The sequence below is a fragment of the Epithele typhae genome (genome assembly GCF_022376455.1).
Source record: "Epithele typhae strain CBS 203.58 chromosome Unknown BXZ73scaffold_3, whole genome shotgun sequence".
NCBI classification, from domain to species: Eukaryota; Fungi; Basidiomycota; class Agaricomycetes; order Polyporales; family Epitheliaceae; genus Epithele; species Epithele typhae.
In genome coordinates this window covers 299,181-324,134 of record NW_025954194.1, presented here as the reverse complement: position 1 = coordinate 324,134, position 24,954 = coordinate 299,181, and the positions used below count along the sequence as shown (strand labels likewise).

General features: G+C 62.5%; 7 protein-coding genes across 7 annotated transcripts; 2 read left to right on the top strand and 5 right to left on the bottom strand.

The window, feature by feature from the left end:
• Positions 1-281: 281 nt before the first annotated feature.
• BXZ73DRAFT_39721 (uncharacterized protein) lies at positions 282-2,825 on the bottom strand (the record flags this gene model as incomplete). Its single annotated transcript, XM_048018439.1, has 3 exons — positions 282-2,228; positions 2,281-2,514; positions 2,565-2,825. The coding sequence occupies 3 exons, from the start codon at positions 2,823-2,825 to the stop codon at positions 282-284; spliced, it is 2,442 nt and encodes an 813-aa protein (XP_047882459.1).
• A 569-nt stretch (positions 2,826-3,394) lies between these two features.
• Positions 3,395-4,450, top strand: BXZ73DRAFT_39592 (uncharacterized protein; the record flags this gene model as incomplete). The annotated part of the gene is made up of 1 exon (XM_048018409.1): positions 3,395-4,450. A coding segment is annotated over one exon (1,056 nt), but the record flags the coding sequence as incomplete, so codon positions are not given.
• A 1,905-nt stretch (positions 4,451-6,355) lies between these two features.
• BXZ73DRAFT_87062 (acetyl-CoA synthetase-like protein) lies at positions 6,356-8,173 on the bottom strand (the record flags this gene model as incomplete). Its single annotated transcript, XM_048024407.1, has 4 exons — positions 6,356-6,586; positions 6,635-7,415; positions 7,474-7,896; positions 7,953-8,173. The coding sequence occupies 4 exons, from the start codon at positions 8,171-8,173 to the stop codon at positions 6,356-6,358; spliced, it is 1,656 nt and encodes a 551-aa protein (XP_047882457.1).
• A 3,808-nt stretch (positions 8,174-11,981) lies between these two features.
• BXZ73DRAFT_73710 (glycoside hydrolase family 16 protein) lies at positions 11,982-14,356 on the bottom strand (the record flags this gene model as incomplete). Its single annotated transcript, XM_048021933.1, has 11 exons — positions 11,982-12,075; positions 12,133-12,302; positions 12,357-12,444; positions 12,530-12,611; positions 12,658-12,787; positions 12,853-12,918; positions 12,973-13,212; positions 13,269-13,812; positions 13,871-14,064; positions 14,128-14,190; positions 14,252-14,356. The coding sequence occupies 11 exons, from the start codon at positions 14,354-14,356 to the stop codon at positions 11,982-11,984; spliced, it is 1,776 nt and encodes a 591-aa protein (XP_047882456.1).
• A 2,123-nt stretch (positions 14,357-16,479) lies between these two features.
• BXZ73DRAFT_39622 (uncharacterized protein) lies at positions 16,480-17,934 on the bottom strand (the record flags this gene model as incomplete). The annotated part of the gene is made up of 3 exons (XM_048018419.1): positions 16,480-17,377; positions 17,436-17,737; positions 17,794-17,934. The coding sequence occupies 3 exons, from the start codon at positions 17,932-17,934 to the stop codon at positions 16,480-16,482; spliced, it is 1,341 nt and encodes a 446-aa protein (XP_047882455.1).
• Positions 17,935-22,202: 4,268 nt separating this feature from the next.
• Positions 22,203-23,736, bottom strand: BXZ73DRAFT_39989 (uncharacterized protein; the record flags this gene model as incomplete). Its single annotated transcript, XM_048018489.1, has 5 exons — positions 22,203-22,574; positions 22,626-22,683; positions 22,735-22,844; positions 22,895-23,544; positions 23,610-23,736. The coding sequence occupies 5 exons, from the start codon at positions 23,734-23,736 to the stop codon at positions 22,203-22,205; spliced, it is 1,317 nt and encodes a 438-aa protein (XP_047882454.1).
• Positions 23,737-23,992: 256 nt separating this feature from the next.
• Positions 23,993-24,954, top strand: BXZ73DRAFT_96595 (N-terminal domain of NEFA-interacting nuclear protein NIP30-domain-containing protein; the record flags this gene model as incomplete). Its single annotated transcript, XM_048027114.1, has 6 exons — positions 23,993-24,115; positions 24,168-24,230; positions 24,302-24,319; positions 24,368-24,407; positions 24,464-24,587; positions 24,663-24,954. 6 exons carry the CDS (start codon positions 23,993-23,995, stop codon positions 24,952-24,954), a joined length of 660 nt encoding a protein of 219 aa, XP_047882453.1.

Here is a 24,954-nt window from a genome sequence, read left to right as displayed (position 1 = left end):
ACATCACGGGCTATAATCTTTGGGGTATGCGCGTCGACATATAGACCTGATGACATGGTTAATGGAGATATCGTGAACAGCCGTAAATATATGAGAGTATGCGTGCGAGAGTCATGGGTCATGATAGGGAGACAAAAACAAGGCTAACCAAACATTCTATCGCTTCACATCCATCCTCCACGTCCTCCAACTCACCTCTACAACAACGGTCACCGATGTCACAGCATAACAACATGATCCTAAACCAACAACATTGCCTTCCGCGAGACACATTACTTTCCTCAATCGTCGTCCTCTCCTTTCAGCCCCGCGCTGAACACTGTGCTTCCGCTGCCGCTACGACGGCTGCTCCGCCGGTCACCGCTGCGACGGGGCATGATCTCGGTGAAGCCACCGGGGGACCCCTTCGCAATGTCCTGGCTGAGCTGCCGTTCGTGGGCGTCGAGGGCCGCGATCGCGCCCTGCACCTCGGCCTGCTCCAGCGCCTCCTGGGTGAGATTCAGATTCGGGGTCGAGGTCCCCGAACCCCCACCAAGCGCGGGCGAGGAGTGGATCGAGCCCGCGTCGGAGTTCGCGCGGCGGAAGAACGAGAAGCGGGACGACGTCGCGGGCGACATCGGCACCGCCGTGGAGGGCGTGACGGTGCTTGCGGTGACGGGCGTCGCGGGGAGTGAGGGCTTGCCGGTGCCCACGGCGTGGCTCAATGGCTTGTCGATGCCCATGAGCTTCATCGTCGCGTGGAGCCGCTCGCGCTCGCGCCGGTCCTCCTCATCCTCCTGGGTGTCGAGCTTCCTCGCGACGACAGAGCTCGCGCCCGCCTTCAAGGTGAGCGGACGGAGGTGGGGGTCGGGCTTCTTCTCTGCGCCGCCGAACATCGAGAACTTGCTCCAGTCGAACGAGAGCGACCGACGCGACGCGCGGGAGTAGGGTGCAGCCGCAGGTGGTCCGCTTTCGGTGGTGGTCGGGCCCTTCGAGGCGGCCGCCGCGGCGCGTATATCATCGAATGTGGTCAGGCGCTCTTGTGGTGGCGTTCCGCTTGAAGACGCGTTAGAGGCAGGGGAGAAGAACGCCGACTGCGGCCGCGCCCTCTTAGGCGGTTGCGAGAGAGCGGGGGAGTTGGGTATGTTGCTGAACGTCGTGAATTTGGCAGACTGCGGGGGAGGCGATGACGCGGATTTGTCATAATCGACGGCGAGCACATGTTCGAAACCTTCTTGCGAGATGATGCGGTCGATGATTTTGGAGGCGTACAGGGACAGTGCCTTGTTGGCGTCCTTGAGGTTCTTGACCTCGGACTTGAGTGTCTCGAGATCGTCGGGAACCGCATTGGGGTTGATAGCGCCCTCCGACATAGAGGAGGCCTTACGATCGGTGCCCTTGCGGCCGCGCTTGCCCTTGGGGTTGAGGACAGACCGGTCGTTTTCCAGCGGTGCGCGTCCTTCGAGGATGTCCTTGTTCTCAGCACGGCCGAGTTCTGCAGCCAAGTCGAGACCAGGTCCAGTGATCGGGAGGTTGGCCAATGACTCGCCGCGAGGTGCGGACGATGAGAGAGAGGTAGTCGACGTTGTTCGCCTGCGGCCGCCACGGCGAGGGCCACGTGCGGGGGAGTCGGGGTCCTTGGACTCTGCCTCTGCGTCGTCTTGCTGGAACTCGGGGTCGAGCTCCGCCGTCTGCTCTTCCAAACGCTCGTCGCGTTCGTCGACGGGGTCGAGAACGCTCTTGCTCGTGTTCCTGCTGAGAAGGCTCTCCGCATCCCGGTCGTCATCATCTCCGGCTTCGCTGCTGTCACTCGCCTCCGTGACGCTCGTACCGCCCATACGAAGAACGTCGAACTGGCCGTTGAGTGTCCTCTCCCGGAGGAGGATGTTGTACGACTCATTCTCCTCCTGCAGCTCGTTATTGACGCGCTTCAAGTCGTTCAGCTGCGTCTGAAGAAGGACGAGCGTTGACTGCAAAGAGTGATGGGAGGTTGAGAGGGTGGACAACTCGAGGCGAAGCGCAGTCATCTCGGCGGGTTCCTGTTCGGGGTCGTTGATGTCTTGCATGGGCTCGGGCTCCTCGGTCGGAGTATCTTCTACGTCCATTTCGGACTCGGCAATGGAAATTACGGACGGAGACGTAAGGACAGGCTGCAGCTGCTTGCGGGCTTGGGTGAGGGATTGTATGCGGGACTTGAGGTGCTGCTCGTTGTCGTAGAAAGCCTGCCGCTCGGCATCGAACGTAGTCGTCTGCAGGGATAGATCAGGCCAAAGTGACAAGAGTCACACGAGGTGTTCTGACCTGCTCGTTATATCTCTTCTGAACGTCACGTTTCTCCTTCTCCAGATCCCGGACTTGTGTGCGGAGCTTCTCGATGACCTCTATGCGGGCAGCCATCTCTTCCTCCATGCGACTCTGGTCGGCGTAAAACTCCTGGAGACGTGATTCGGCGGCATTAAGAGCAGAGGTGAGGTTGCTGTTCTCGGTCGAGAGCTCTGTGATCGTCTGCTCCTTGTCTTGGATTTGCACAAGAAGCTTGAAGACGGGTTGGAAAACGCTTGGGGATGGTGACCACTGAAACATACCTTCTCCTTCTTGTCCGTCTCCTCCTTGAGAGAAGCAGACAAAGACTCGCGTGTCTCAGTGCCATTGACGGGTGCGGAGGGTGCCACGGCTTTGACAGAAGTCCTCCGTGCGGGTGAGCTCAGAGAGGGGGATGCGCGAGGGTTTACGGCGGACCTGGCAGTCGCGCCCTTGACAATTGAGGAGGAAGTGGAAGTAGAGCCCGTGCTGGAAATGGATCGTCGCGAGGTAGGCGGGGCCCTGGGAGGTGCAGCAGTCGCCATGGTGGTATAAGTTAGAAGTGGGTATTTCGCGAGATTGGGGTCGTGCTCGACAGGCCTGCCGTCGAAAAGAGGAGGATGGGTCGGAATGGGTGAGCTGGCGGTGCGGGGGATGGTGAGGATGGTCGTCAACGCTTGCCACCCTCGACTCAGACGGAAACAATCACATCCTGGGCGCCTTCTCCACGTGTCCGAGGATCGCCTGCCGGGCCGCGCCACTGCAGCCTGAGGCTCGCTCCTGGATGCCACCAGACAGAACCCCACAACCCGCGGCCAAGAACTGGACCCACAGCGGGATGATCGCAGAGGGGACGCCGAGCGCGGCAGACGTGCTTGCCGGCATCGAATCGGAGTCCTTGCTTTCCGTGCGTCTCCCGGCCACTCGCAGGTACCAGAGGCCTCCACGCTGACCCCGTCTTAGTTCCTGGCTTCTGTCAGACAAGAAAGTGAGCTCTCAGCGTCTCCTACGATTGGGTTTGCTTACACCCTCGTACTCCAGCATCGCCCGTAGGACAAACGCAGATATCCTCTCTGGACGCCCATTTGGCTACGCAGAACGCACATCGCCTCTCCCGCGAATGGCCTCTCGCTCGGGGGATGTCATCGAAGTGCAGGGACCTGCCGCAAGTGGAAAGACGCACTTCTTGTATCATATGATTCTCACCTGTCTCTTGCCTTCTCAACATCACCACGCCTCCCTCTCCGGCTGGGCCAAAGCCGCCGTAGTCCTCGACACCGACGGCACCTTTAACGTTTCAAGGCTCCACGAGCTCCTGAGCTCGCGTATTCGACGCTTACTGAGGACGATAGACAATGCAGTGAGCGAAGACGAGGTCACAAGTATGGCTACTCAGTGTCTGGAACGACTCCTCGTGCTCCGGCCGACTTCGTCTGTCCAGCTGGCTATCACCATTCTTAACCTTCACAACATCTTGACAAGTGACGCTCGGCTATGTGAAACAGAATTGGGTCTGGTCGCCATCGATTCTCTGAGCGCGTTTTATTGGCGCGATAGATTTGCCCTTGAACAGCTTCGAAACTCTTCCGATCGCTCATCGGAAGCTGCTCTACCGTCCAACCCTACCCACCACATCGTTAACGCGTTGCATCAATTCAGGCGTGCCCACCGTCCAGTCATCTTACTCTCTAACTGGGGCCTCAACTCCGTCTCAAAGCCGACTACCGCCGACGGACTTGTATCACCGTTCTACCGGCAGCATCTACACCCCTTCCCCGCACCCTTTGATTCTCCTCATGGCGCAGCGGAAGTACTTTCCAACATTAGCACTCAGCGGCGGCCGTACAGCGGAAACAACCAAGTCCTCGGTACCGCGTTCCAGCACTCGGACCAGGGCTTGCCGATACATCATCACATCACTCTCCAGCGATCTCCCGTTGATCCCTTTCCGGCGTCCTATTCACTAGCGGACGCTTCTGCACAGGACCACATGCGGGCGAAGCTAGTCGAGAGAGCGGAAATTAAAGGTTTTGTCAGAACGCCCGGCAGCACCGATATCGGGACGTTCGTATTCCGTGTCGGCCTTCATGAAATTCTTTTGAACGATGACCAACCCCGGTCGGAATTACGGAGCGACCATGAGGTTTTGGAGAGCCAGGATGATGGATGACGCGGTAGGTTCGCTTTATGTGGTGCAGAATGACACCGTGCGTGGGGTTTTATTGATACGAACACTCACAGGTTTCGCACAGAAAAACTTCAAGTCAAATTAAAATCCACATGGGACTGATAGAATATCCCGGGCTGCCCCTTTCCCTGGACGTGGACTGGGGGGCAGGTGCGCCGTCTGGTACGCAGTATTCGTTATTGTTATCTTTGTCTCTATTCACTCTTGTTCGCCTAGCTCAAGTACCTGCCACGGTACCATCCAATTGTCAGAGGACCCCGATGGATGGCTCGTGCGGCTGTGTCACGCCGGCGGGGTTTTTGGAACTACCCGATCGAGTGTATGTCCTTCGCCACCACCTTTCGTACATCCCATACACATCCAACAGTTTCATGTCACGCTAGCCCGCGCCCGATTTCTGCAAAGCGAGACCCACGATGTCACTCCCGTGGAACTCCCTAGGTGCCGGCGGGTGATACTCGCAGATTCAGGAATGTTATCCGCCGTACAGCCCCATTCGAGTCGGCATGCCAAGAAGACCATCTCCGCCGTCCCCACGTTCTTTCGTTTCGCCGTACGACACGCTGTCTCCCTACGCGCATCACCCAAATCCCTAAGCTGCGCTCCCTCGATTCCTCTCATGCCAAGGTCCCGTGACGCCCCTTCTTTTTGACATTCGTGCATCGAGCAAACAGCCATGACAAGGATGCATGCCGTACGCCTGCCGCCAAGCCCTTTGACCATGAATACCAGCCCGTGCGCCGAGTCCGCCCGCGCGCCGATGTCGTGGTACAGGGCCCGATGGTTTCCGCAACAAGGTGGGCACGCTCCGACTCCGTTCGCCTCCGCGAGATCGACTTCTTCCCTTCCGGTCACGCCCTGCCGACTGAAGTGCACAGCATGAGCTCGTCAGTCGGAAGGTCAATGAGCACCGCAGCTTCCGAACGGAGCCGTGGCTGACGCCGGTCTGCGCAGTGCGCAGGGTGTGTCAGGGTACCTGACCGGTTCTTGGCGTGGTAGGACGCCGCGAATGGTACCCATACAACGGACCCAGACTGTCAACGCTGGGGAATTTGCGCCGCGATGCGTGCCACACGCGGTGGCGCTGAGTAAAGGCTCTCACCCTCAGAGTTCTGTCCACGGTGCTATGATGTTGCCCTCAAGGGATTCGACACCTCTACCGCACGCGTGCGCGGCAGGGCAAACGTAAAAATATATGGGAGTTTCGGTGCGCAATCTCAAATCGGCGTGGAAGCGTAGCAGCCGAGATTCCATTATGTGGGTCCTAGGCTAACATATCTAACGTACAGACCCCGTGCGCTACGGTGACTGAGTATAGTAAGAGTACAACATACACCGCAAAAGTCTTCGAGTCCAACACTCGTACAGGCCTCTCCCCCGAACGGTGCAAATAGATAGCACGGATGTGGCCCGAACCTTCTTCCAAACCCCAGCCTCCCCGAGCCCCTGGTTTCTCGCCTGCCCCTCACGCGAGCACATGGCAGCAGCTTCGCATACATCCACCGTGCTTCCTCGCCCTGTCGCGTCGCGTGGCCGCGTGGCCTGCCCCGCCCCTCCTGGCCCGACTCTATCCGCGCACGCCCGACGGGGACAGTGCCGCCGCCCTGGCCTCAACGACAACCGCAGCCGACGCGTTCCGCGCCGACGTTCCGCGCCCCGCATCCGCCCTTCGCGATTCAACGCGCGCTCCTTCTTGACCCACGCTACCCGTGTTGCTCCTCCCTCATCTGCCCCAGACCAGGCAGCAGACCGGAGGTAGAGGGGGGAAAGGGCGAGAAGGCGGGAGGGCGACGCCACGAAGGCTCCGGTCGAAAGTCGTGCAGGAAAGCCGGGAAGGAGAAGGACGCGGGGACGAAGACGGGGCGCAGAGAGACTGCGGACAGTGCCTCAGCACCCAGCGCCGTAGGCCTGGTCGAGCTGCGCCCTGAACTGCTCCTCGACGGCGCGCCGACGAATGTTCCCCTTCGTGGCCGTCCGGGGAAGCGTCCCGGGGGACACGACGAACACGAGCGCGGGGTCCACGATGCGCTCGTGCATGTACCGGCGCGAGTGGAAGTGGCGCGTGCGCCGGAGGACGGCCGCCTTCAGCCTCTCGACCTCGGACTCCGCGTCCGCGGCCTCTGCCGCACCGGGCTCCTGGCCTTCCCGCGCCTCCGCCGCGGAGACCTTGGGCTCGACGAAGAGCGCGGGCGACGGCCGGCCGTTGCCGACGACGATGCACGCCCCGACGAGGTCCGCGCACGTCGCCCGGACGTTGTCCTCGACCGCGCGCGTGTCGCAGCGGAGCGCGTTCGCGGACTTGATCCAGTCGTCGTCGCGCCCGCGGGAGACGTACCGCCCGGGCGCGACCTCGAGGAAGAGGTCGCCGGTGCGGTAGAGCCCGTCGGGCGCGCGCAGGGACGGGTGCGGGCAGTCCCCGGAGGACGGGAGGATGACGAGCTCGAGCAGGCGCGAGTTCGCGTCCGTGTACTTCGTCTCGTCGACTGGGGAGGGGGTGGTGGGCGATGTGGGAGACGCGGCGGGGGACGGCGAGGCGGGGACGAAGGTGTAGTCGGTGCCCTCGATCGCCTGGAGCTGGTTCGCGTCGAGGCCGCGGCCGCCGACGGAGAGCAGCATCGCGCCGACCTCGGTGCTCCCGAAGCAGTTCTTGATGAGGATGCCCTTCTCGCGCGCCCAGGTCTCCTCGTCGACGCCGAGGGCGAGGCCGGTGTAGAGGAGCTCGTCGAGGCTTTGCAGCGCGGCGAGGAGCTTGCCGTCGGTCCGAGCGGCACGGAGGTGGGCTCCCAAGAAGGATGCAAATTGATTGAGCCGGTTGAGGCCGCAGCGGTGGACCATGTCGAGCAGCTCGGATGAAGGGAAGGGGAGTTGACTGGGCTGTACGGTGCATGCTCCGTGCTGCAGGAAGCCCATGAGCATGAAGGTCTGTCCGATGTGGGACATGCTGCCGCTGGTAGACAAGGTGAGTGAGTACTTGCATGGGTGGAATAGCCAGAAGTTTTGCTCACATCCAGACTGTGACGTCTCGCCTCCCAGACCTGCGAGGGCTGGTGACACGAGCCGCCTTGTCTACGGTGGCGTTCACCCAGTCGGCAGTGCACGGAACAAGCTTGGGACTTCCCGATGTCGATCCGGAGGTGTGATAGATCATGACAACGTCGTCGCCGTTGGACGGGGTCCAGATCGGTGGAAGAGGCTTGTCCGAGACGTCTATTGAGCGGGCATCGAGCGCGAGCTCCGCCGGGATGGCGCAGTCGACGACGATGGATTCAAAGGCGGGGTCGAAGATCAGAGCTTGTGCACCTGCGCGGTGGAGAAGCTCGTATACGACGTCGGGGCTGGGTAGTCGGAGGGAGAACAGCTGGGGGATGTAGCCGGCCCTCGCAATCCCGTATACGTGGAGTACGTCGAGGTAAGTGGTCCCGCCGAGCCTGCGGAAAGCTTGTTTAACCACTGATCGAACCGTAGCGGCCCGGGTCTGACTCACCACAAGCCGACTATAGAGCGCCGAGGAAGGTTGTGCGAGGAGAGCACGCTGGCCCAATGCCTTGCGAACCGCTGGACGTCGAGGAGGAACTGGGAGTAGGAGATGGAGTCCCACTCATCAACGGCGCCGGTGGGGGAGAGGCGCGGTATCCTGAAGGCGGGGGCGGAGGAGTAGAGAGCAGCGCTCTGCTCGAGGACGGTGAGGTGTGTTCTGTAGACCATGGCGAATTGTCGGTGTGGGGGAGGGCGGATGATGAGTGGATGGATTGGATGGTGAGTAGGCTTTATACTTGGAGGACGTGGGGCGGTACTTACACGGAGCGGTGGTGGACGGGGCCGGGTCCACAGACGAAAGCATCAAAACTTCGAAGCCCGGCAATTCTGCTGGTAAATTGGACAGGGTGCCAACCGGCGACGTCGAGGTGGGTGACAGGTCTCTGAGCGTGGCTATACCGCGGTCTGAACTAGTGCCCATGCCGAGGGGCAAGGGCGGACGCCGGGACAGAAAAAGGCAAGATGCATTCTCGCAGGAAGAGACCGGTGGATGGCGAGCGTCGGCGTCCAGAGGTTGCTGGGGAAGGATGCAGGGCATTAGCGTTCCGAGCCGAAAACGTACCGCGGAAAACGATGGAGCAGCTCACCAGGAACAGGCGGCGGACGCGCAGGGCACGATGGGATCTGGGATGTCCACCCGCGGCGGGGGCGGCGCACAGCCGTGGGCAGGCACTGCGGCAGCGCAAGCGTAGTACTACGTGCATGAGCCCGAACGCGTACGTGACGTGCACCGTCCGTGTCGCGACGCGCGCGCCGGCCGAGTCGCACACGCTGCTGGGCACGTCATGCGCGAGTCAGCCGCATCGTCGCGGACCACAGCGCGAGCAGGAGCAGGAGCGACCGCAGACGACCGTTTGGTGGACGTGGGCGCTGGCAGGCCAGATCCAGATTGCCGCCCCGGCTCGCCCTGACCTCCGTCCCTTCCCTTCCTCCCGCCCGACTCCCGCCCCGCCGCCCGCACTCCCGTCCCGAGCTCGGTCGTCGGGGCGCACCGCTCCTGCGCACCGACATCATCATATCCGCCTGCAACCACCCACTGTCTGCGCAGCTTTCGTCGTCGGCGACACACTCGCTCAGTTTTCTTCCCCCGCCTCACGTCGGACCCGTCGTGTTTCGCGTTGCAGCTCATCCTCCGCAGGACTCTACCTCCGGAAATTTAGCACTCACACCCTTGGGCACACGGGTCACGCCTCAATTGCCGCCCCGTCAGTCGGAAACCATTCCTGCCGACCGTGAATTTTCTTCCGCGATTAACTGAAGGCCATATGTCCGCTTTAGCTGTAGGTCTCATCCAGCACACCTCCACTTTCATCATGGCCTCTCAAATTGCACAGATCCCAGTTTCGCGCCACGGAGAAGCCTACCTTCTATCCCGCCCGGTCTCTTCTATCTCCACATGCCTGGATCCCGGTTTCATGGAAGCTGGAATACAAAGGCCTCCACGTTTAGACCAAAGTCCTTCGCTGAGTCTCTCCCTGGAGTTGTTTCGCGTACCAACCAGGAGCCCGCGAGCCGCTGGCCGGAGACATCAGTAGAACCGCTGTCTTCTCACCTCGCACCGTACGGATGCCATCCTTCACGCTCACAGACGGGGTGGAGCCCACATGTCCGAGAGAGCTGATCGACGCTTCGAGGCACGCTCTGCAATCGCCTGGGCACTCCATCTGTCGATCCAAGCCGCGCCTCGTTCAAATTCATTCATCGAGCGAGCGCAGTTCTCTGCCGGGCCGTGAGACGCCGTACGTGAGCTTGCACCACAATTTATCACGTCGTCACAGCTGGTCCCGGGGCTATGTCATTGCGCCCTCATGTTCTTGGAGCCCATTCACGACGATGAGCTTGGCTGAGGGGGGATCCATGCGCTTGGCCGACGGCGGTGGCATGGGAGGGGTCACGTCCACTCACGACGATGCCCCAGCATGCCTAGCCAGTCTCCCTGCGGCCGCGGGCTCTGCGCATGCCTCTTCGCGTCCGAACACAGGCTGCGTCCGCCCCTTGTTCCTCGACGTCTTCATCCTCGCCTGCGCCAGGCGCCGCACTACAGTAGCGCGGCTGGCGGTGCGTGCGTACCATTCCTTCGCCCCGCGAGGCGCAATAAACGAGCCACGTCGCCCTCGGAGGTGCCTGGTGGCGGGCCGGGGCCCTGATCCGCTCGCTCGTCGCACATTCCCGGACAGCTTCAATGAGCGTAATTGAACGTTGAACCCCGCGTACGCCCGTGCCTGGTCGGCATCGACTGATCCCGCGATGGGTGCGTCTCCGACCCCGAGCCTCGCGCGCGCAAAGACGTGTCTCGCGAGAGCAGGGGAACCAGGGACACCCACAATCGCCGCAGCCCGAGTGCTTCGAGGTGCTCGGATGATGCGCCCGGGCCGCTGCGACAGGTGTGGTGTCCGGTCGAAGGACCCAGGGCGGCGCCCCGAGCAGCGAAGCACCGACGCGCGCGAGTTCGCTTAAGACTGAGCCCGACGATGGATCTTCTCCGTTGGGCGCGCTCGGTGGGGCTCGAGAGCGGTGATGCGGGCCTCTTGTTGATGGATAGCAGGCCTGCTCACTCGTATGTCAGCGCCCTGTGCGTGTGGCTAGGTCACGGTCGTCCGGGTCTCGTTTGCCCTTCTTACATCACCCTCTCGCCCCGCCTCCGTCTGTCTTCCTCGTCCGATCTCGCCCACGCATCGAAATTTTGCAGCTCTAAGCAGCCAAAGCACGAGATCTTCTCGAGGTGCGAGACGGCGTCCGAGCTCGGCTGCGAAGTTCCAGGACGCGCACAGCGACGTCCATGCGCGACGACGACGACCACCACCACCACTGCACGCGCGTGCGCGCGGGGCCGGGGGCCAGCTCGTGAGACGCGAGTGTGCACGGAGCCGGCGCGGCGACGGCCGCCGTGTCTCTCCGCCGCCCCCGCTGTGCACCGCGGGGTGGAGCGAGGCCCGCGCGGGCGAGCGACGGACGGACGGACGGAAGAGTCGTTCTCGGTGACGACGACGTCCATGGGAGGACGAGTTGCCCGATCCGGAAACATGCTTCGCTTGCCCGCTCCGCCAAGTGCCCGCGCGGTGATTGCGCAAGGGTCGAACGCGAGCTTAGCAGGCTGCTGGGACGCGGCTGCTCGTAGTGGGGGCCACTGATCCCGTCTCCCGTGAGCTTGGAGGGGGGAGCCTTGGGGGAGCCACGTCCGAGGAGCCCGTGGTAGGGCCGGTTGACGCTCCGTCCGACAGGCGTGGGTCGCCCCGTCGCCGACTTTGACACTAACCTTGACGTTTGGGACCGGCCTCGCGCTGACTCGCGAGGGGTCGGGTGTGGGAGCCCCTTGGTGTCACCCTCGCACACCCCGGCGGTGCGCGGTCCTAGTACGTGCCGGGCCCGACCTTATGTTAAAGGTAGAGTGGCAGCACTACTATTAGCTAGAGTCAGTCCGACACCGGGAGGGCCGCCACAGGCAGAAAGATACCGCCGCAGCGGCTGGGCACCGCACATCCACCACGGCGACCTTTTCATCACCACTCGGCGTCGACAACACAGATGCGCGTCGATGACGAAATCACGGAGTTACGAGGTGACAGCGGATCCAAATAGGTGAGAAATACGATTAATGCAAAGTACGTCCAGGTGTGGATACATGAGATGCGGTGGAGACCGAGACCAGGATGGAGTAAGGACTGCGGGTGTGGGTGCAGGGTAACGGGGTGGGTTCGTGAGCGGCGAAGAGTAGGGGAGCGCAAACGCTGGGTGTGATGCAACGTCGCGTCGTCGCCTCCCATGCAGCGGTCGGCTGCAAACCTATCGCCGACGACCCGCGCGCGTAGGTGGTGCGGCGGACGAACGGCGCTGCGGGTATCGAGTCTTCGCGGTGATCGACGGCCGATGCCTCGGCCGCGAAAGCATCTTCAAGCGTGCGTGACGAGGGAAACATATGGCAGCAGAGTAGAGCACAGGAAACAGACAGGAGATCACGGCTAGAGCTAAGTCCGGCTCAGCACTCGCCGAGGAAGCTGTTCTTAGGGAACGTCTGGTTGAAGTCATCCACCCAGGTTGTCAGGTTCGGGTTTGTGTACGCTTCCATGTACCTATGCAACCAATCTCAGTCAGTCGCAGCACCTACGATGAAGCACAGAAAGGCTCACGTATTGATATAGTCACTCGTCGGGAAATCCGGAGGGTCGCACCCAATGTTGACATTGCTCGGGTCTTGGTATACACGAATCCAGTCGACCTTCATCTTTGTGGGGAAAGTAATATGCTGCAGATCAACGGTGCCGAAGTTGAACGACATGCCCAAGTTCATGATCAGATACTGCATCCCGAGAGATTCAGCAAGCCGTCAGGGAATATCATACGAAGAACCCACCATGGGCTCCTGGGGAACAGGACGAGGGCCAATCTCTACTCTGGTGTCAGCCGCAAAGCCGGCCTGGTTTAGCGTCCAGGCTTCTTTGCTGTCGGTAATCCAGGTGATGTACTGGACGACCCAGCGCACTCAGCAAGCAGTTACGCGGTAGCACCTGGCAGCCGGGCACTCACAGCGCCATCGAACCCAGGCTGGTACTGAATGCCATAGGTGGAATATTATTGCCGGTCAACTCGTAAGCTTCCTGGTCTGTAACTGTGTATCAGCACATCATCAAGCACACCATTTGTCGATCACTGACTGGTGATAGTGACGACGGAGCTGGCTTGTTGGAACACGCCACCAGTGTAGGTGTTTGCCAGACTGGCACTAGCATTCGCGATAACCAAGTTGTCGGTCGTGTTGAACCACTCGTAGTGCTCGTTGAACGGCTGGTGAATGTTCCACATGAGCACCCGTCCATTGCTCACAGGCTCTCCGAGCACGGCGAACTCACCGCCCACTGTCCGGACTGAGACACTTGCCCCGTCAGGGGATCGTCGCCGGTAGGGAAGTTTGAGATCTGCATTGCCAGTGAGCCCCAAGTGTTCGGCGATATCAGTGCAGCTTGACGCACCTGGGCTTCGAACATATCAATCTCGGGCGCCGACCGACCGACGTACGTGCCGTCGCTGTGGATAGGCCCGGGGTGCGACTCTCCCTGGCAGGTGCAGCGCGAGAGACGCTGCCCGGGGAGGTAGGAGAGCGCGAAGTCCGTCTTGTCGTCCACACCGGTGTTCGTCGCGGCGATGGGGAGGCCGCTCAGCGTCTGGTTCTTCACCGTCCCGACGTCGCACGAGTCGTAGGAGTACGGCCACTGGAGAGTGCGTCAACGGTGTGCCTTCGGGGGGAGCTGGAACCCGGCACACGCACCATGCCCTCCAGAGTCGCACCGTACCCGGCGCGTCCGAGGTTGCCCATCTGCCAGATGGCCGGCCAGAGTCCGAGGATGTTGTTCGAGCCGGGGAGGACGACGCTGGCGAGGACGAGGCCGCCGGTGAAGCAGAACTTGTTCCACGTGGACATCATCCCGCCCGTGTAGTCCAACCCGTGGTTCGGCTCCGCGCTGAGCGTGATCTCGAGGGAGCCGTTCTTGGTCGTGATCGCCTTGGGGTCGTACCACTCGAGGTTGTTCGTCGCCCAGTAGTGCAGGTCGACCGCCTCCCAGTATGGGTCGTCGCCGGGGTAGAACGAGCGTCCATCGGTGTTGAACTCGTCGGAGAAGACGAGCTGCCAGTCCTTGTTCGTCCGGAAGTCTTTGTACGAGTGCCACTCCTGCGGGGTCTCGATGTCGATGAGGCCCCAGTTGCCCGACAAGTCCGGGACCTGTCCGGATGCGTTGGTCCCGCCGAGGTTGAAGCCGCCCTGCGTACTCAGTGGCGTGCGCAGGAAGTAGGATAGTACTGGGTATCCAGCGCTGTCTCGGGCGGTGAGCGGGCACAGATCGTAGCGCGGTAGTGATGGAAAGGACTCACAAGAGCATGAGGATCGCGGTGGCCAGGAAGAGGATGCAGCCGAGGTTCATGAGACCTCTCGCGGTGAAGACGGAGCCGCCCTTGTCGGCCCTGTGGTCCCGCTTCGGGTTCGGGTTGTGGAGGCTGTCGTCATCTTCTGGGTGGTTGAAGGAGACATCCGCACCCCAACTGGACGGGTCCGGCGAGAGGGAGTACTAGAGTGGGAGAGGATGAGGACCGGAAACATACAGATCTGAGACGGCACGGCCACAACGCACTTTCTCGGCAAGCGATGTGTTCATCGAGTCAAGTCCGGATTCTCCATACCGAGACTCTGAGCGCTGGGGAGAGAGAGGGATAGGCGGTCAAGGGCGAGGTGGAGCGCGGGAGGTGTATGCGCACCAAGGACTGTCGGCTCGGGGAAGCGCGGAGGGATCCCTGCGTGCCGGGGAGGAGGCGTGTGGAGGTCGAGGGCGTGATGCTCTCGTAAGGATACCGGGGATCCATACCGGACCAGGAGCTTTACAGGAAGCAGGGAAAGCAAGAGAAAGGACAGCGAAGGGAGGGACAGTGAGAAGCAAGTAGTGGAAGTAAGGCAAGAGTGTGCGCGGGCGTCCAAGCGGGGGAGGGCGGCGGAGCGTGCGACGTCGGTTGCGGGCGGGGTGGGGCGCTGGGAGCTGAGCGCTGATGCTCGGGAATTGCAGCCGTAATGCTCGGATGAAGGTGCGCCGATGCGCGGCGTCGCCTCCGTTGCCAGCCGGGTTTCAAGCGAGGAGGGGGTGCCTAGTGTAACAGGGCGTGAAACTAGAGCCTCTCGGGGAGCCAAGGAGAATTTGCGGGCAGAGAGAGGGACAAGCATATTGCCCAGAGAGCGGACAAGGCGGGCGCTTTGCAGGAGGAGTGCTGGTTATTTTTGCTGGCCACCGCCCGCGATGACCAGGCAGTGGGCGAGCACGGCAGCGTGCATCTGCATCAGCTGCTCATCTTCCCAGGAGCCTTCCCTCCGCGCCTGGCAACGAAGCAAGCTTGCTCCCCCTTCCGCCGCCGCGGTCGGGCTCCCCCATTCGAGGGCTCCTGCTGGGACCATCATCCCGTCCGCCGCCCTTGGCTGTCCGGGGCGAGGTTAGATCAACTTCAAATTGAAATAGAGGGGGACACACCACAAAGACAAGAACGCACCGAATCCGAGCCGACGGCTTCTGGACGTGTCCACGCGCCAGCGCAGGCGTGGGAAGCGCCACAACGCCCGCTTATCTAATTCTCCCGCAGTGCGTCCGCCGGTGCTGCGCGGCTTGCGCGCAGCTGCTTCTGCATCGAGATGCCGATATTCCTCTGTTTGCGAGCCCCATCTCATCCAACTTTAACGAACCAGCACGGTATCTGTCAGGTGGCCGGCGCATGATGCTTACCCAGACGCGCCGCACAACTGTCTTGCGACGTCGTTGGACCGTCGTTGTTTTCGTCATCCGTGCAGGACCAAGCCAATCATACATACACTGGAATTAGTCACCGCCCTGATGCGTGGAAATAAAAACGGCCAAGTACTGTCAAGCATGCGTAAGCGGCGCATATTGCTATGTATCATGACCCCAGTGATGAGAAACGCCGTCTGGCAGTCCTTTTCTTCGACCGATAACGATAAAAGGTTACACGTTGGTATACGCATGCTCCACCTTTTGTTTAGAAGAAGAAACACACGGCTCCGTACAGAAACAAGCCCGATCTTGGACAAACACCAGAGCCGACGATTTGATACCCGTCCGCTAAAGCGTGTGCGAGGAGCATGGAGCTGGCGTCGGCTACGTCGCCCGCCCCCTGTGCCTCGGTGAAGTGCCTCAACACCAGGGTCCAAGGCTCAAGCCCAGTTCGCCCGTCAAGGATGCAAACGAAATCCGATGATCCACCGGTCGCGACATTCGTACATAGTTTGATCTCGCGCGCGCATTTCTCAACGCCGGCGTCGCGATAGTGTCCCAATCGACACCCACCTTGGCTGGGAAAAGTGGGATGTGGAAAGGTGTGCGCACCCACCAACCTGTTCTAACAGGAGCCCATGCGGGACGCCAGGTTTCCCAGAGTCAGCTTGACGATATGTGCCTACAGCACAGCGCCGGTCGCCCACGCGGACTTCCGCGTCGGGACTGCGCTCAGGATGAAAAACGAATGAAACGCGTTCCAGAAAGGCATCTTGCGGGAGGGGGTACCGCATCCCACATCGGCCCCAGCACACGAGTCAAGATGAGAGCGAGGCAAGAAGCGCGAGGGCTGGCCAGGCGCGTATTATCCCGAGGTATCCAGTGCGGTAATCTACATACAAGTTGAAGCGGGGTCCATAAACAGGTATCGGCATAAAGATAGCAGTAACACAGCAAAGATCGCACGGCATCCGCAGGCGGAGACCAGAAGTAGAAACCCAAATAAGAAGGGGTATACGACAATAAGGATACGGCCCCGAGCGCACCCGAGGGCCAAACCCCTGCGGGCACAGGGCGAAGGGGGAAAGAAGCTTGGGCACGGCAACATGCCGCGAGCGAGGACGGCGCTGCCGCGACTCCGGGCTCCGAGTCGGAGCCCGCGCCCCGGCAGGCGGCACCGACCAGACAGCTCTGACGATCTGTCGACGAGCGCGCCTACGCAAAGAGGACGGCGGGCGCGCTCGCGCTCCGACCGCGGCCCATGACGGTGACCGGCTTCTTGTCCTCCTTCGCGGCGCCGAGGCGGAGCTCCTGGCAGTACGCCATCAGGCGCCGGACCGCCTCCGCGGCGTCTGCAGGGAGGTCTTCGGGAGCGCGGCGGAACGCCGCCGCGCGCGCGCCCAGGCCGATGTCGAACGCGTCGGCGAGGTCGGAGACGGTGGAGAACGAGATCTCGAGCAGGTGGCGGTAGAAGCCCTTGTCGCCCTGCGCGACGCGGAGGTGGAGGAAGTCCGTGAGCGCGTCGCACATGTCCACCACGTCGTCCGCGTGGCACTCGACCGACAGCCGCTCCACGGGGGACTCCGCGAGCGCGGCGAGCGTGTCCACGACGTTCTCGACCGGGAAGAGCGGGGTGAGGTGCACGCGGCGGAGGCGCGTGAGCGGGCGGGGGCGCTCCGCGCTCTTCGCGTGCGCGAACGTCTCGGGGGTGAGCGCGGTGTTGAGCGCGCACTCGTCGACGGTGTGGCCGATGTTGCCCATGATGCGCTCCGTGCACGTGCGGTTGTAGTCTGTCGACTCGTGGTAGCAGCTCCCGAGGTCGAGCACCTCGAGCGCGCACCGGACCGGCATCGTCTCCCACTGGGGGTCGCCGAGGTGGGTGTCCTTGATGCGGAGCTTCTTGAGGGTGGGGACGCGGAGCAGGGCGGGCAGGCGGAGCTCGTGGCCGAGCAGGGGGTGGTCCGGCACGTCCTCGTCTCCTTTCACGACCGGGACGAAGGGGCGGGCACCGACGAGGTCGGGCGCGTGGATGGCCGAGCGAGTGATGTGGTCGAGCGAGAGGTGGCGAAGGTTGGGGACGGAGGCCGCGATGGAAACAACGAGGCGCTCGCTCCTGGAGGCGGAAAAGTGAGTGATCGCCGTTTAGGTTCGGGCGGGGACGGTGCACATACAGAGGGAAGCGGGCAGCATCGCCGCAATGGCCAATGCACAAGGACTCGAGCGCAGCGAGTGCTTCGAAGCAGGGGATCACAGCCTTGGTCAAGGAAGCGGCGAGCTTGAGCGTCAGCTGCTCCACCTGTGAGCAGTGGGGGAGGATTTCGACCAGTGCGTCGGTCACACGGAGGGGCTGAGCGGATCGGCGCTGGGTAGCGCGTTTGGTGGAGATGGTCAGTTGGCGAATGTGCCGGTTGTGGGCTTTTGGGACGGCATCAGCGTAGACGTGCAACGCTTCGGCGCTTTGGATGTGGACGGTCTGGCGCGAGATGAGGAGAGGGGTCTAGAGGCGCATGCCTTTGAAAGGGAACTCACCCGGAAGAGAACGGGAAGTGCGAGGGCGTAAGACTCCATGCTGGTGTTTGCGAGCTGCCAGGCGTCGCTGGCATCAAGGAGGCCGACGACGGCGAGCTTCATCTCGGTGGGGAGCACATTCCAGCACGCGTCGGAGGACATGGCGAGGTGATGAAGTCGGCGGGCGAGATCAGGATAGAGAGAAGAGAGGTGTGAGTGGAGGGTGGCTGGCGGTGGGGAAGATGGGCCGGAGAGGGCAGCTTTAAGGGAGCGTTGACCGAAGAGGTCGGAGAGCGCGTGGCGGGGACGATTTCTCGAACACCGGGATCACGGATCCAAAGCGCGCGTCTCTGTCCGCGCGCGGCTACGAGCCCCGCCTTCTCCAGGCTCGAGCCCCCATCCCGACAATGGCACTCCTCGCACCCTCTCTCTCGTCCGCGTGCTCGCTCAGCCCGGCCCCGAGAGCCCACCGCTCGCCACACGCGCCCAGGCTGCCGAGTGCGTCCGATGTGCAAGCAGCGCCACGAGGGCTCGCTGAGTCCGCGAACCGACGGAGGAGGGCTGGTGCGCTAGTCCGTTCCGAGATGCGAGCATCCGAGCTGCAAATCTCCTTGGTCGACGGACCACGCCAGTCTCCGTCTCCGCTCCCACCGGCGCCTGCCCCCCACGCACCGGTTCGTCGTCAGCGCAGGCTGTTTCTCCCCCCTCTGCGCTCGCCATCCATCATCACGGCCTCTCACTGTCTCCCCGGCTCGGGTTCGAGCTCATCACTCCTTTGACAGATCGGTCGGCCGTGATATCTACCCGCGAGTGCTGTCCTCCTCCCAACCCGATGGGCTTCAACAAACCTACCTTCCTCCCCCAGTTCCGCTGCCACGGCGGTCCTAGGGCGCTCATCGACTGCCTCCGATCCTCCTGATCCCCAGCTAGCGGGCCGTGTATGTGTCCGCAAAGCGATGTCCCAGCCCAGACGACGGCCACACCCAGCCCGCGTCCCCGGACAGGGGGATGTGGTCCGCCCACAGCGGCATCCCCCACGCGCACGTGTGGCAGACGACGTCCGACCGCCTTCCGAAGCGCACGTACGGTGTTCTCGGAGAGCTCGTCGCTGCCCGTTCTGGGAACGCACGCGGACAATGCATGTCCCCCGCCAGCGGTTGCGCGCGGCCGTCGACGCCTGGAGGGAAGCCTCGTGCTGGCACCGTACGTGCGCACTGTCGTCGACGTCACTCACCTCCCTTCCGTGTCTCGCGCGGTAGCGCTCCGGCGGCCTCAGTTCCTCGTGGCGCTTGTGGGTGCCCGACGCCGTCTTCAATGCCATACGCTCTGACGGCGCAGACGCTCGATTCGCAGACAGGAAGCGCGCGGGTAGGCGCGGGTGCGCGCAGCGGCGCTCACGATCGGTGACTACGAGGCACTGGGCGACTCTCCTCCTCCCCCCACCGCCGCCGCCACCCGCGGCCTGGACAATCGGACCTCCCGCTCTGGCGCCACAAATTAGGGGAGGATGTGCGGCGCGTCCACTGGCAGACGCGGCGAGCACGGACGTGCCGTTCGGACAACAGATGGCCTCCCGCAGCCCGTCCACGCTGGGACCGGGCCCCGGCGGCGGGCGTGCAGCGGTGGCCCCATGGGAAGAGAGCGACCCGGCTTCCGCACGTTTCGCGGCGGCGTCCCCCGGTCGGGACGCTGCTCGAGGCCATGCGGCATGAGGGGGCTTCTTCCACCAGAAGCCCTCGCTGCGGAGGGCCGTATGGGCACCGCAACACAACACACCCGCCGGCGGGGCCGTGCCGCCGACCGCTGCAGAGGAGAGATGTTGTGGCAGGCGCGGAAGCGGCAGCGCGGATTGGCGGAGCAAGAAAGGGGCCATGGATCCGTGCATTGGCCGCTCAAGCGCTCATCTCCTACGTGCGTGCACGGGCACGGCGCAGACGGCGGGTTGTGTGTAGCAGCGCTACGGGACGAGCGTCGGCCGCACACGCACTTGGCGCATTGCTCGCAATGTACCGCCGTCATGATGCATGAGCCGCCGACGGACGCGCAGCCCTCACGCAAACACAGTCGGTTTGCACCTCCGGTCGATTTCGGACGAGAGGCGCGCGCGGGGGGAGCGAGGTCGGGCCCCGAGCTGGCGATCGCACGTACCATAAGCGGCCGCCTCAGCACTCATCCTGCGGCGGCGAGCCTGGCTGGCTGGCCAGACTGCACGCGCGCGTGCCGAGCACAAAAAATGAAGGGCCTTGCGAGCAGCACGTCCGCGGCACGGACCCGGGCCCGCTTCCGTTTTCCATCGGCCGTCGCAGCTCGCGAGGACGCAGCCTGCCAAATTTCGTCGCAGCGGTCCGGCTGTCGCGTGTGCGCGGCGCGGCCCCGACGGACTCGATGACGCGGGGGGCGGGCCTCGGACGCGGCTGTCCCGCCTCCTGCCGCCACCGTCGCCACCGTCGCCGTCGAGTGTGGGGGTGCGGGGGTGCCAAGGAGGAGGGGGACAGGCGCTTGGGCGCTTGAGTGGTGCCCCCGCCCGACATCGGATCGACAGATTCACTTTCCCAGATCGCAGCCCCCCCGCGGCCCCAGCCGGCGGCTGCCGCGCGCTGAGGTGGTCGGTTGGATCGCTATCGCCCGCCTCTTTGTCATCGCGCCGCGCCGCGCCGCGCCGTCTCCCGCCCCGGCCTCGATCTCTCCGGCCGCGCTCCCGAAGTGGTGACTGAGAAAGACGATGGTCGCGGGATCGGCAAGTCGGTGCGCCATTGCTTCAACATTCAATCGACCGCCTGCGCCGCGCATGCACAGGCGCGCGCAGACGCACAGCAAACCCCAGGCCTCCGACGGTCGACCTCGATCATCTTCCGCCCGACCTGGAGGCGGCGGCAGCGGCTGTGGCGCCCGTCCCATCTGGAAATTGTAATCCCTCCCGCGCCGCGCCAAAGCCACTCTAATCACCCATCATACACACCAGTCGGGGGGTGTCGCCATCCCCATCAGGTGCGTCCGCCGCCGCCAGTGCTCCTGACATGCGCCACGACAGTTGCTCGGGTTCGAAACCGACGACGGAGGCGGATCACCAGTCGGGCGCAGTGCGCGCGCGCCCGCGCGCACTCACACGCATACGTAGGGGGCGAGAATTTGGAAGAGGACCGGCTAGCGCGAAACAGGACATCGCGAGCGAACGACCAGCTGCCGCTGGCCGTATTGCGGTCCTGAAACGGCGCACCGCACAGAGATCCACCGTCCATCTGTGTGCCGTACTTGGGTCCGCCCTAGATGTTTACGCCTATGGTTGATCAGGACGCCCCGGACGAGTACGGGCGTATCAGGAGAACCCGGACGCATGCGGACGGGGCCCGTCTCCCGCCCACTCCGACTTTCTCGTACCGGTGTTCATGTGGCTCGAGGCGGCATCCTCCGTATGTCTAATCATCCAAGTATCCGCCCACGCACGGCTTCTGCGGTTCGCCCGGGTGTGCCCGCGTTCGCGAAGTTTGGACCTGCGCGGAATCGAGCGCATCGCGATTGGGCGACCGCTGCATTCCGCTCCCTCGCGGATCACGCGCGCAGGCGGCCGACAATCAATATCAATATCGCTCCCCCGTCTGGTCTCCAGACTGTCGCAGAAACAAACCATATAGAACAGCATCGCTCGGGCTCCGCAGTGCCTCGGGTGCGCCGGGTATCGCGACTTGGAAGCAGTAGTAAGAACGTCGCGAGCACGCCTCGGCCATCTCCAGCAGCTGCACACGGCTGCGCGCGCATAGGGCGATGCTCCCGGCGCGACGCCCGACACTGCCCCGGGGGCGCTTTCGCGACACTCTCAGTGTGTTTAGTAGCGGGAACTTAGTATTATGCCGCCATGCGTTCTTGACAACCCTGCCCTTCGCTCGTGCTTGATCACCGCGGCCAGAAGGTGCGCGTTGATCGTCTCTCTGGGTCCGTATTACTCGCAGCCTTCAATCAAAGACGTGGGGATATCTCGAGGCTTGTCCCCAGCCCGCACCCGACCCCCCATCACATGCTCGCACGCAACAAAGATTGCAGGCGGAGCTATCACTGCGGTTTCACTGTCATTCTACGTACATCTCCACATGACTACTCGCGCGCACCCCGACACGTTATGCAATGGATTGCACGAGATCAATGGGCGGGCGTCGTATCTGGGGCGTAAGACGGCGATATTCGTACACACGCAGCTAGGCGTAGAGGCATGGACGGTGGGGAGCAATAAAGTAACTTGACTAGCGTAAACCGAGGCCCGGGGCGAATGAGGGAGAGGGCAGGGACGCCTGCTGAGATATCATGGGACCTGGCAAATGCATTTACATGAATCAAGCCACGTACGAAATGGAAGTGGGCACGCCAAGTGGTCGGGATAGTGGCCGTCCGAAATCCGGTCTTCCACGGTAGCAGGTATAAGGGGAGAAGATCGACTATTATACACCGGTTACTGAAGTGGGGTGATACTTCACCTTCTCGAAAATACGTAGGAGGGATATGAACAGGTTAATGCAATACATGAGTAGACCAACACCAACGAGGCAGATGAGCGCCAACTGATCGTCACAGAGTGTGTCGCCGACGCCGCCCTCGAATCCGTTGATACCATTGGGAAGGGCGGGACGCGGGAGTTGGCTGTACCATGATATGCTTGATGCAGGAGCACAGGGTATCAAGGAAGTGAAGAAGTTGTCGAAAGAGAGTGCGAAGGCCCCGGACCAGGTGCAGATGAAAACCACCTCGAAGAGCGTATACGCTAGCTTCCAGGAGGTATGCCACAACCCTAACGGGCGCCCGAAGTATTCAAACTGCGAGACCACATCAGCGAAAAAGTCCGCAATCAGCGGAATACCACATACGTAGATGGCTATCATGACGTGCAGGAGGGTGAGGCTCCCAAAAATGATCACCAGCGTACTGAAAAATCAGATCAGCAGATATCGGCTTGTGATTATGCGGAAAACATACGGAGACGGTCCGAGGGCACCAACTACACCGTTGCGCTTTTCTACATTGCGGATGGTGATCGCGATGCCCAGCGCGGCTGACGTGAGGGCGATGTTGCACAGTCGAAATAGCTGTATCACAATTCAGATGGGCGTGGGGCGGGGCCCGGAAAGCGACTCACCAGCGGCACGTAGACGTTGTACAGAACATACGCTCGGATCCGTTTCCGCCGCTTCTGCCACGGGGAGAGCTTCTCGCCCTCGTGCTCAGTGTGAGCGTCCCGGCTGCTTCCCATCCGCGCTCCCGAGCCGTTTGGGTGCGCGGACGCCCAGGGTGTTTCCCACCCCGGCGTGGCGTTCTGTGCGAGGGTGAAGTCGGCGTGCGGCGGCGGCATGTCGATGCGTAATCGGCTGCGGTTTGCAAGGCGGGGGGCGCTGCCAAACTCCGACGAGTGTGCAGACTCGGTCGGGGCTTCGACGTCTATGGGACCGGAGGAGAGACTGGGCCGCCCGTCAGCCGCCTCTTCGTCCGCCTGTTCCTGCGACTTGCGGAGCATCGAGCTGGTCAGCCACGGGATGGACATGGACCGGCCGGCGTCCCGGGGCCGGCGCGGGGGGCGGGGGGAGGAGTTGCTGGGCGAGAGTGGAATCGTACCCGAGTCCGCCTGCCGGTGCCGCGCGAACGTCCACCAGCGCGAGGGACCGGGGTCATCTGGGGGAGCAGAAGACTGCAGAGACGCGACATCGGACGGGCTGCGCGGGTCGGTCGATGGTCGGCCGAACTTCTCGCTGAACTCCTCCTTCGGCGACGGAGGCTCGTCTTTTGCCCATGCTATGGGGAGGAGGGAGAGTGAGTCCATGCATTCCCTCTGCAAGGCGACGGGGACAGCGGCGTACGCGGTGCGGTGTTGACGTAGGTCTTGACGTTAAAGGCCGCTGCACGTGAACTGTGGACGCTGTGGGTCTTTGAGAAGGTGGATATCGACGAGGCCGAGCGCGGCTGTGGGAGAGAGTCGGGGTTCATGAAAGCCACACGGGCGCGGAGAGGGAGGGGGGGAGGGGGAGGGGGGAGGGAGCGGAAAAAGAGGGAGGACCAGCCAGTGCGCGGGGCAGCAGCGGCGAGGGAAGGGAGGAAGAGAAGCATGGGACGGGCGTCTCCGCGCCCTCACGTCAGATCGAGCCGACCGCCGTGGCCCAGTCGATCAGTCCCGCTCGTCTGTCCTCTCCACTCTCCTCTCTGGCTCTCCCTCCCGACCGCCCTGTCCCGCGTCACCGTCCCCATGGACGACGCCATTCCCTCCATCTCTACCGTCGGTGTGGGTTCGCGCTTCGTCTCCCAAGGCGAGCTCGAGGCCGCAAAGTCGCGTCGCGACGAGCAGTGGCGGGCCGCCTATGCGAGGCACGTTGCTCTCTATCGCTCTCTCGCTCCCGTGACCCATTCTGAGCATGCTCTAGGCTGGGCCAGGAGCCCCTCCACAGCCCGCGGAGGACGCGTTCGACGGTAGAAGTCTAGCGGAGGTGCGTTCGCCAGCCCAACGTGCGCGGCCGCATGATCTCCATTCTAAGAATTCTCGGACCTTGACACGCAGAAACTCGCGGCGAACAGAGTAAGCATTCGCGCACGCTAGCCGCGATGTCGAGCTTATGCACTCTAGGCAGCCAAGCAAGAAGAATGGGAGGAACGGAACAAACTAGGTGCGTACCCGCCTTGCGGTGCGTGCCCACGTGCTGCGTATGCTCACACCGCGCAGGCATCCAGTTCCGTGCGCTTGAGGAGGATGAAGTGCTCTTCCTCGATTCTGTGCTCGAGAAGCAGCGTGAAGAAGAGCGGCTACGCAAGGAAATGGACGGCGAAGAGATCAAGAACTTCCGCGAGTGAGTGATTTAGCTCATTCCGTACGTTATGCGTGGTACGACTCCCATATTTCCCGTCGCCCACCCTTGGCGCAGGGCTGTCGCGGCGAGAGATTCGGCAGCAAACAAGCCACCTCCAGTCGGCGCAGCCAGTGTAGCTGCGCCTGCTGCGCCGGCGAAGGCCAAACCTACAGCTGCACCGGTGAAGAAAGACCTCAAGAAGTCCCTGAAGGGCGTCTTGGTCAAGAAGAAGACGAAGACGCCAGCCGCTCCTGGCACACAGCCGTCGGCCGCAGCAGAACAGAAACCAAAAATAAAGCCGGACGATTCGTCGGAACCACACGAGGACGAGCGGCAGACGAAGCGTCGAAAAGTGTCATCAAGCTGA